Source organism: Cheilinus undulatus, linkage group 13, assembly GCF_018320785.1.
Source record: "Cheilinus undulatus linkage group 13, ASM1832078v1, whole genome shotgun sequence".
In the NCBI taxonomy this organism is placed as follows: Eukaryota; Metazoa; Chordata; class Actinopteri; order Labriformes; family Labridae; genus Cheilinus; species Cheilinus undulatus.
The window spans coordinates 22,134,940-22,146,243 of record NC_054877.1 but is presented as its reverse complement, the minus strand read 5'-3'; the positions used below and the strand labels follow the sequence as shown (position 1 = coordinate 22,146,243).

At 37.6% G+C, this 11,304-nt stretch overlaps 1 protein-coding gene across 1 annotated transcript; it reads left to right on the top strand.

The window, feature by feature from the left end:
• Window positions 1-726: 726 nt before the first annotated feature.
• On the top strand, window positions 727-10,923 carry LOC121520757 (NAD-dependent protein deacylase sirtuin-5, mitochondrial-like). Its single transcript, XM_041804364.1, has 9 exons — window positions 727-840; window positions 3,118-3,225; window positions 3,878-4,011; window positions 4,387-4,612; window positions 6,024-6,111; window positions 6,226-6,279; window positions 9,369-9,492; window positions 9,624-9,739; window positions 9,977-10,923. The coding sequence occupies exons 2-9, from the start codon at window positions 3,126-3,128 to the stop codon at window positions 10,047-10,049; spliced, it is 915 nt and encodes a 304-aa protein (XP_041660298.1). The 5' UTR covers window positions 727-840; window positions 3,118-3,125; the 3' UTR covers window positions 10,050-10,923.
• The last annotated feature ends 381 nt before the right edge of the window (window positions 10,924-11,304 follow it).

Here is an 11,304-nt window from a genome sequence, read left to right as displayed (position 1 = left end):
TGCAATGCAAATACATTTGTACAATAAATATCAGCAGGCTGTGATGATTAGATAAAAACAAACACAATAAAAAGAGATCATACAGAAAAATGAACAGTTTTACCAGTTGTCTTGTAGGAGGTTTGGTAATTGTGTTAATAGCTGGAAAATTGCATCAATCATGCTCTGGGTATGATGATTTAAAAAAAGCAATGTCATGAGTAAGAATGACTCACCATTCGTTTCATAAATTAAACTACAGGTGCATTTTACATCACAGTCTCCTACGCACTGTAACCTGTGTAATGTAAGTGGTACATTTTCTTATAGTAACTGCACCTGTACTTGTGCAACTATTGCACTCACAACAACGCTGATTCTAGGAACACATATCAAAGGGCAGATGGCATTGTTTTTATCCAACTCTTATCCAACTTTTAACAGACATTTTTTTTTTACAATTCCATAACAAATTGCATAAATGGGCTACTTCAGTATATGCTACCAAGATGCAACAACAACCATGTAAAAAATAATCTGTAGTAACCCTAACCATCAACCCAACTCGACACTCAGACTTTGATAAAAGGACCTCAGTTGTGCTGCATGAAGAATCCCTCTACCTTCACAGGAGATTGAATGAATCATCCTTTATGACACTCCCACTTTGCCACTAGATGGCACCCTTTCTCTAAACATTTCTTTTCTTCCCTGGACTTCAGTTCTGTGCCCTTTTTCCTAGAGCGCGTTTGCGACAGTTTGGATTAATTTACGACCTCTCCTGGTAATTGCACTGGAGAGGGTAAACAAGCAAACTCGGCGTGACTTTTTGGTCCAAAAGTCAGACTATCACTGAGCGAGGTACGTATAACAAGGAAGTAAAAGAAGTTAATTTGAAAAACACATGTATGGTGCCGTTTTCAGCAGTTATTAGACGTGGAAACACATTTGGGCGTGCTCTTTAACTTTTGTTTGTGTACCAGGAAGCACGTCAACATGACTCCATGCTAACTTGATATACGACGTAACGTTAACCAACGTAGTCTATCAGCATGGCACTTCGTGTCATTTCTACTCACTTTAAAGCACTTTATTGTGGAAACAGGGGTTGGTGGTTGGTTATGTTAAAAGGTGACCTACGGAAAGTATTAGCAGAAGGTAGAACCTAGTTGTCTGTGATTTAGAGTGTTTCTATTCATCTTGAATTGTAGATTTTTTGTCATTGGCTTTGGCAGCTAGTATAACCTGTTTCCACACATTTAGCAAATAGTTTCTTTTCACATGCAGGGCGCGCCAAGTTGTTTCTTTCAGTGGTTTGCCAAAGTAAGCCGTCTAAAGCTGCCTCTATTGCCTCCTGTCTACTCAGTTTATAATGTACAGTTTGCACATTGAGTCTTATCAGTCAGCAGATTTCTTGTGTTATGACTGCAGCAACAAAAGACCACTCTGATTGCCCAACCACACTGCAGACATTCTTGCTGTCATCCTTCCTCTCTTTAGATTTTGGTTTAAGTAGTGTTTTACAGTGAGATAGGTGGATTTTTGTTCTTAAATGTTAAAACTACGTATTTGACATGTGAAATGAGCAAATTGTGTTCTGTATGGCTGTACTGTGTACTAAATGCAGATGTTCTAGGCAGGGGTTCCCAAACCTTTTCATCTCTGACCCTCAAAAATGACAGTGTCAGAGACAGGAGACCATATGAACATATAACACATAAAGCTGGGCCCAGCTGTGCACATTTGCTAATAAGTATTCCCCAGTATTGGCAAAATACTAACAGAAAAGCACACAAAAGCCAAAAAAAAAAAAAAAGAAAAAGAAAAAAAATCAGTATTTTATATTCAAATTCTAATTACAGCCACTGTGAAATAAATACACCACTGCTCATTCATGACTCTTTTCACAATAAGAAACCCAAAGACAGTTTGGTGGACAAGTCAATAGTCATCCCCACCTTGTGTTATCAAACATTTCCTTTTCAATCCATAACAAGTCCCTTTTTCCGTGGTCAAGTTCATGTTAAAAGTAATTAAAGAAAGCCAAAAAAATCCACAATGGCACAAAAACAGTTTTTAATACAAAACTAAATACATTTTAACATTTGATTAAAAAAGGGCTGTGTTTCAGCATGTTTCATGTATTTATTTTTTAATCCTATGGGGGCGTAGATGGTCTGGAAGTCACGTGAACCTCCATGTGCGTGGGTGTTTCGGTCTGTGGCCTCTTCCCCACATGTCTCCCTCACTCTTTCATTCCTGTTTGACTCTATCCATTTTCCTTCTCTATAAATTAAAGGCATAAAAGCCCCAAATATCTTTGGGGAAAAAAGATTTTGACAAGCCCTAGTAGTACTTTTTCAAAAGTACTACTGAAAGAAGAATACAAATACATTGGACATTTTAGATTTATTGCATGTTACTTTCATTTCAGCAAAGGCTGGTTTGAATTTAAATTGAACTCATTTTATGTTGTTGCTATTTTTATATTTCTCTTTTACATACTGTTTAAGGAGAATTCAAAGACTGGCCATAAAAGAAAAAAAAATTGGATGAGTATGAGAGACTGAACAATTTATTTTCTGTTCTTTTCAACAGCTTCTCTGTCAGTTGTACAAGTATGTTTGTGAGTGTGTTTTATAATACATTTTGTACTGGTACTACTTGACAACACTAACAATCTTCATTATATTAAGGGTTGATCATGTTGAAAAATTCAGACACTTGAAAATTCAGACACTTGAAAAGAAAACTACGTATTTGCTGCATGCAGCAAATAGGACATTTATGTTGTTGCTGTGTCAAAACAGGTGTTAACATAATTTGATTTGAACTACAATAGTATAAAAATTTTTAATATCTGGCGACGTTACAATTCAACTCCTGTCAGTTTAAAGGATACTTAACTGTACAAACTGAATTCTTAAAGGAAAGAAACATTTGAGTCCAGTATAATTAAGATTTTAATTTTTTTTTTTTCATAATCATAATCTGTGAAATAAACTAACCGAAAACCAACGTGTTAAATCAGAAATTATTTAACTTTAAACCATAAAATGTCAAGGAAAAAATCAAGCCAGTTGGAATCTGTTTGGTTAATTTTTCTCTCCTATTTTTGTGTTTTTTTTTCTGAAACAGAAGTAACAATGCTCCTCCACAATCGAGCCGTGTTTGCTCTGGGTCTTCGCATGTGCTCTACTCATGTGAGGAGAGGACCTTTAAGAGACACAACAAGACCAAGCTCAGGTAAAATAACAACTTTGTATACTGTTTTAGTTTGGTACTGTATTCATTTAGTGTTAATCTTTTGCCAAAGTTGTAATTTTAGGATTCAGTGGAGGATTTCAAAGTAAAGGAAATAATTATTGTAAAACCAGGGAATATTAATCAAGGGCTAACTATGAATGAATGAAAAACAAACATGAACATTGTACTTATTTATTAGTGAATCTTCCCACAGTCAGAGGACATGCTTGTTGCTGAAACTGTGACTATAAATTACCAAAGGTGTGAACATGTCTGGTTGGCTATATATGTCAGTCCTGTGATTGTATGCCGATCAGTCCAGGGTGTATCCTGCCTCTCCCCCAGTGACAGCTGGGATTGGTTTCAGCCCACCACGACCCTGAACTGGATAACCGTTGTAAAAGTTCGATGACTGAATGGACATAAAAATGTCAACGGTACCTGCTCCCAGACTTTGTTTGAAAGGATATTTTTCAGGAGGATTGAATATTAGGACAAGTTGTGAAAAATGATCACCCTCAGAACAAAGATATTGCTCACAGTCTGTACTTTTGTCTTGTCTGCTGTCATTTAATAGTAATGGATAAGTCAGGGCGTGGAAAAATTAAATATGAAAGCACTAAATGTGTTGCTTCTCTTTTTTTCCCAATAGACATGTCTGAATTTCGTGAGCTCTTTTCCAAAGCGAAGCACATTGCCATCATCACAGGGGCAGGTGTGAGTGCAGAGAGCGGAGTCCCAACCTTCAGGGGAGAACATGAGAAGTGGAGGAAATGGCAATCTCAGGTGAAAATAAAAGACACCTTTGAAATTAATTATATTATTTAATTTTGTGTTTTTATGTGGGTCAGAGCTCTGTGTTTGGTCTTTTTTCAGCTGTGGTTCAGTCATTGCTGTTGAGTGGGTGTATTTTCTGTTTACATAATAAATCCTCACATATCTCTGGATTTATCTCAACAGCAACGGTGAATAAAAAGATAAATGTTTGTTTCATAATATGGATTCTTGCGCTGGGCTGCTACCAGAAAAATGTTAGAGCCCATTCATCCTTATTAAAGATATAAGACTGTTACACAGTCTACTTTAACTCAGGATCCTGAAACTTCATTTAAGGTTGTTTCTTCTTAACTCTTTAACACGTCTTTGTCGATGCATCTGTAGGACCTCGCAACCCCAGAGGCCTTCTCCCGCAACCCCGCCCGGGTCTGGGAGTTCTACCATTACAGGAGGCAGCTGGCTTTGAACAAGAAGCCCAATGCTGCACATCTGGCTATAGCAGAGTGTGAGGCTCGGCTAAGGAAGCAGGGACGCTCTGTGGTCGTCATCACCCAGTGCATTGATGACCTGCACCATCAAGCTGGCTCCAAGCATGTGCTTAAAGTTCATGGTGAGAAGCAGAGTTTGGCTTTCAGAACTACAGACAGGGCATTAGACTTTATTAGAACAGATTATACCTTGAATTCTGATTTTCTCTTTTACAACTCACAACTGTAGACGAGCGGGAGAAGAGGGAGAAAGGACACAATAAAATCTGATGCCAATTTTTGCCTTTATATCAGTGCTATATGTTATGGAAAACATTCTCAGTGTCAGTGACAGAAGAGCATACTGGCAAGCAGAGCAGATAAAAGCTGATTCATTCTGTGCAAACCATTATAAACTTCCCTCCCCACCTTCTAATATATCCTGCTGTGTTCTCCCATCCTGCTGGCTGAACCAAATCTGGACAAAACTCCTGAAATTTACCATAAATATTCAGGAGTTATGTACCATAAAATCCAGAAACAAGTTGCTCACAGTGAGCCAGACTTATAGCCCTTGAGTTGCTCTGCTCTGCTCTGTCTGCCACCTGTTATTCTCACTGAGGTTGTCTCAGTCAAACTAGTGCACCACACAGTTTATATACTTAACTCTATACTCCCTGTCTCCTTTAAATGCAGGGTTATGACTTTAAAAAGGGGGAAGTGGTTAAAAAAACCTTGCAGGTGTGGTGTGTCTTTATGTTTTCCAGCATGTTATGGGTAGTGAAGCTGAAGCGACCTCTTGTCACAGCACTTTATACATGTGTGTTAGTTGCCCTCTGGTATATAAGCTATAGCCAAGTTTTAGAGGAGAAATGGGTTTTAGAAACAAAGGTTATACAAAAGAGCAACAGTGACATTGAACAGGAAGCAATATGTATATTTGTTGTTCTTTTTGAACACTTTGATAGAGAAACGTTTTCAAACAATATGGACATGTATTTTATTTAAATGCTACAATCAAAAGACAAAAATGCTTATATAATTCAAAATTCAAATGATTAAATTCTCTCCGAGCACTTACAAAATACAACTAATTCATTTATAACTCTTACCCTGGTATCTTTTCTCCTCAGCTAGGGATAGTTTGAGACTTTGACAGCTGTGGTTTATAGCATGTCTTTTTTTTTTTTTTTTTTTTAAACCACAGTTATGGAAAGATTTTGTGATTCATGTTTGCTGGCTTTTTCAAACAAACATCCCCGAGCCCGCAGAGTTAGTCATATTTGAGGTCAGTGTCAGAGGTCAGCTCAGGAAGAAGTGTCTGTGCTGACGTCATCCAAAGTGCTGATTTTCTCTTTTCAGTCAATGTCTGGTCTCTGTTTTCAGACAGTTTTAGCGTGATTTATGCCACAAACGCAGACTAATTACCTATGTATGAGTCAGGCAACAGAGAAATCACTGTTTACAAATTCTGTGAAGAGAGAAAGAGAGATGTTTTCTGTGACCCCAGCAGCCTCAATGACAAACAGCTGTGTTTTCCATGTGTACCTGCAGGCAGTCTGATGGAGACGCGCTGTGTGAGTTGTGGGCACGTGATCGTGAACAAGCGGAGCCCCATATGCTATGCCCTGAAGGACAAAGGGTAAAAGGCTGCACCAAACACACACACTGATAAATATGTAGAATTAGTCACATGATGTCTTCAGAGTGACCCCTGTGTGGTTTATGTGTCATTGTTTGGTTTCTTTATGTACAGAGCACCTGGCCCAGATGTTGCTGATGCACAGATTCCAGTGGATAAACTGCCAAGGTAGGATTACTGTCAGTCCATATTAACGACACAGAGGGTCAGACTTAGTTAGCCTTTTGTTGCGCTTTAATGCTGCGTACTACACCAAGAGTTTTTACTTCCTACAGGTGCACCAACCCTAGGCGTTTTATCAAAAGGCACTGTCTCTCTCAGCATTTTAAAAGAGATTCAGCACACAACAAGTTCTTATGCATCACTTTTTTTAAAGATAATTCTGCATGCCTTGACTGATTGACTACACAGATTTTATTGTGGTCCCCCCAGCCCAAGCAGACTAACAAAACACCAGTGTAAAGACAAGGGACCAGAAAATAAAAACCTGTAAATTTGGTGATAAAAATCAAATTGAAACAAATTGTTGACACAAAACATAAACTGAGTTATACCAACAAAACAGCAATAAAAACTAATAGAAATTAATGTCAACTGAAGACACTAGGCAAAATTGACATGAAACTTAATGAAAAAATTGAAAACTATTAGAACCTACACACCTACTGGTTTTTCCAGGTTCTAAAAATAAAAGTTGACAACTTATGTGGAGACGATTAACAATTCTGGCACTGTAGTAGTGCTGAAAGCTCTGAGTTTATATCTAAATGCTCCATGCACAGAGGCTTTTCCCCTCTATGCAGACAGCTAAGGTTCCAATCTGGCCTGGGGCTCTTTTCCTCCACATCACTCCACAACCTCTCTGTCCTGAGATTTCAATTCTATCCACTTCCCTCTCTACAAAAAAGCATTGAACTTTAAATCAAAGGTGCAGTGTAATTTAGTATAAATGTGACATTTAGCTGAACAAACCTCTTAAAATTTCACAGTATTTAGAAGAAGGCTTATCTAAATCAGTAATTATTGACCTGAATGTATAAGATTGTTTTTTATTCTTGTTAAATTTGAAAAAGCCTTTAATTCAAACATGGAAAGACTCCCCTCCATTGACTCTGCCATCTTAGATATTGGCATCTTGTACCCCTGTTGCCAAATAATACTTACTCTAAAACAAATTTAAAAATCCATACTAAAACGTGGCATTTTTGCAAAATAAAAACCTAACTAGCAGTAAAAATAATTAAAACTAAACTGAAATATAAAACAAAAACTAAAAGCTAAATTAAAATAGAACTTAAAAAAAAATACAGACAACAACCATTTATTATTAAATTCATTTAAAAACTGTTTTTTTTAAATTCCTTGAAAAGTGGTGATTTGGGAGATACAAGGTTTTGACCTGAAGCCAGTGATATGTAAGAGCTTGCGTTACCTGATTCTACAACATTTGTCTGATTCCTGTTGTATGAGAAGATTGTTCATAGCGACCCAATGCAAATTAAGTGGGTGTAAAATTCCCACAAAACAACTTTTTGTCATTTCTTGATTCTTTAACTAATGTATAAGTATGCTATTAAAACGTTAACATATACTTTTATTTTATCTGGAGCCCGACCAATATAGATTTTTGGCGGCCAATCCCGATATTAAGGAATAAACAATTGAGCTTGTTTATCTCTTTTTTCTTACTCATATGCTCTGGTCTTATCTGGCAGCATGCGGCTGCCTGAGTGAGGGTAATATTACTATGGATTTTGCAATGTTGCATTTACTGTGTTGTTACTGACTTAGCGAAAGTTTATAGTGAGCTCATGTTAAGATAGATCAACTTAGCGACACAACAAGGCATGTCATGACTTATGGACAAGAAACAGGAAACTCATGGAGTTATTGTTTATTTCACAAACTAGTTACAAACTTACCATTGAGGCAAACTTTTCTCTTTCTGACGCTCAGCCAAGCTGCTGTGAGCTCAAGTCTCTCTGCTGTTAGGACATAAATATGGAGCGTATGACATGAAAGGAGTCAGAGCGCCCTCTACTGGATAAATAATAGAATAGAGACAAGTCTAAGTAAGACTAAGACGTCCTTTGCAGTTTATTAGTGAAAATATGAGCGTTCACAGTCTATCCACCAATTTTTGGCTGATTAATGACTATTTTGTTAGGCTATAATTGGCTGATTCAATCAGCTGGCCAGTCAATCAGTTGGGCCATAATTTTATCCAAGCTCTCACAGCCATCCTTGATCCCCACTTGCTCTTTCCTCACTGCTCTGTTCCTTTCTTTAAGCAGTTCTTATCAAGCTCACAAATTATGAGCTTATACTGTATGTACCGTTCTTATATTTCACTTTTGTACAATTTTGCCTCATTTTTCATTATCTTTGTATTTCCATTAATGCCAGTTATAGTATCAATCAGTTGTTTCCAAATTGGTGTGCCTTAAGGCAACAGGTCTAAGTGTGTTGAGAGAATTTGTAAAGCTAAACGTCTCTACTACTTCTCTACAACAGCTAAAGATACAGTCACACATATTAAACAGGTTATTGTTCGTGGATATGAATATTGTGTGTCTTGAGATTTTGGCTTGATCTCAGGTAAGCCTTGGGTAAAAAGTTTGAAAACCACTGGTATAGTGACATAAAGCAGTAAATCTCAACAGAGTGGGAACTCACTTATCTGAGCTCAGATAGTTCAGAAAAAAATTAAACGAACCACTCCTGGCATGAACTTTGTGCTGATGTATCAACAAAGTGGTTTCTTTGTAAATCAGTGTGAGATAACTGTGGATATTTTCCCTTTGAAACCCTGGACTAAGGGGCTTAGTTTCATCATGCTTTGAAATAACTTGGGCCCTATGCTTGACTTGTTTCTGTATGTAACAGATAATAAGGTCAGCTATCCACTTGGGGGCAGTGTTGGCCTGCATGACTTTCCTCATAAGTTTTAGGACTGAAAGTGTTGCTATTAATAGATTTAAGAAAGGACTTATGCAAACAAGTTAAGTTCTGCATTCATTGATTTTAAAACGGCATCAAAAAACACAACAAGAACTAAAGAAAACAGAATGTTTAAAATTCCTGTGATATTCTTAAGCATCTTTATGCTCTTAATGGGTTTCATCTATGAAGCGTGTTGCTCTCATGGCCTCGTTTCTGTAAAATATGTGCCTGTGGATCATGTTTTTTTTCCTTTTATCATTCATGAGAAATGACCTATGAAACATCTAAAAACTGTTTGATGCTGCTGCATCAAGGTGTGACGAAAGTGACTGCCATGGTCTGCTGAGGCCGAACGTGGTGTTTTTTGGAGAAACTCTGGACTCTCACATCCTGACCAAGGTGGAAAAAGAGATGGATGGATGTGATCTCTGTCTGGTGGTGAGTTACCCTCATTTAGTAAAATGCTCTTCTCTTGCATAGAGATATTAAAAACAATATTTTAAAACAAGCTGTAATGCATCACTATTCGACACATTTTGAGTTGATGTTGGTGTCATTGCTTCATGTAGGTGGGGACATCCTCCATCGTTTACCCAGCAGCCATGTTTGGGCCTCAGATTGCATCCAGAGGAGTTCCTGTGGCGGAGTTTAACACAAGCACAACACCCAAATCTGAATACTTTACGTAAGTCAGTCAAGAAAAAAACTACACTCCAAAAGTTAGCATGAAAAAACATGAATGAAAGTGAAAACAGACTGTGACGCATGCATATATTGATATTTCGTGCCACCCACTGGCACTATGGAGGCAACCTCCGCACTTTTATCTGTTCACTCTCTCTGAGGCACTTTCAGTTCAGTCAGAGACCTTCCACCTGCTTACCTTAAAACATCTTGTTTTTCTCTCTCTGATGTGGCACAGGCATCATTTCCAGGGTCCATGTGGAACTACACTGCCTCCAGCTTTGGCGCGACATGAGTCAGAGGTTATTTAAGAGGGTGCAATCTTTACAGACAACCAGAGGCTTCATCTACAGACTAAGCAATACAAGCCTGGGGACAGGAATCATAACATTCATTTATACTTTATTCATTCCAAATATTTGCCTTAAATTACTTTTGCTGTAGAGAAAGACATATAGAATAAAGATTTTTAAGACTTCTACTTGAACATACATTTTACTAAACTGGAATTGGGATGTGGTGTGTATTTGCTGCCTGGATAAAGGCAGAAACTATGCAGGGTTCTCTAAAAAGGGAATGCACTATGGATGTATGCAGGTGTTTGCATAGGATGATCAGATGGTACTGTTATTCTTTACATATCTTGCATATGAGATGCCGGTGACGGATCGCTTTATTTAGATGCTGTAGATCAGAATGTTTTTTTTTTTCTTGGCACAAATGCAAAGCGTTTCTCTTTTTTTCTCGCCTCAGAATGAACAGATGTACAGAGCATAACATAATCTTGTGCCTTCAGAACTGTTTACACAACCTCGACCAAATGCTTGCTTCAAACCTCAAGTGCAAATCGACCAATGTTACAGAGATTAAGTCAAGTGCGAACACTTTTCCTTTGACCAAGGATGGAGAAAGTAGAGTGGGAAATGTTGTGTTTTGACTGTTTTATTACAAACATAACTAGAGTTACATGTCATGGATTATTCATGATGCATTTTTATAAACTATAAACTGTCCGATTTCTTACAATATGTGTTTAAGTACTGTTGAAAAATATCTAAAAATAGAAGACATTTTATTTTTACCAAACTAGTTCTTGTGCCCAACAACATCCTGCATAATTTAAGATGTATTCTAATAAAACTACCAATTCTGTTATACTGAAAGTAATAAAACACTAAATATTCATTTTCTGTTTATATGTCTTATTGTTTTAAAGCAGAGTGAAATGTGCTGTTCTGTGTGTGCCTGAAATGAACAGTAGATGCCAGTATGTAGCTTTCAATCCCAGACATTAGTAACACATAAATGTGCTCTCGAAGGGAATCAACCTTACATCCTTTCTGGTTTTAGTATGCATGAGTGAGAGGAAATGCAGACTTAAGTACCCTGAGGCCATTGGTGAACTCTGAGTTGTTATGGCTGTTCTGAGTTAAGCTGAGGAAACAGTTCCTGGCCTTAAATGTAAAGCTGCTACAAAATGGAGACAGTCTGAAGAGGGGAGAAATCCACGACAGCCGGTGGCATCTGCTGCTCCAGCTTACAGAAGTCTTCCTGTCTTTTATTATG

Excerpts from the sequence above, each read along its gene's own strand:
- LOC121520757 (XM_041804364.1), top strand. The coding sequence starts at position 3,126 with ATGCTCCTCCACAATCGAGCCGTGTTTGCTCTGGGTCTTCGCATGTGC. Across the intron at positions 6,280-9,368 it reads CCAGTGGATAAACTGCCAAG|GTGTGACGAAAGTGACTGCC; the intron begins GTAGGATTACTG and ends TGCTGCATCAAG. Across the intron at positions 9,740-9,976 it reads CCCAAATCTGAATACTTTAC|GCATCATTTCCAGGGTCCAT; the intron begins GTAAGTCAGTCA and ends GATGTGGCACAG.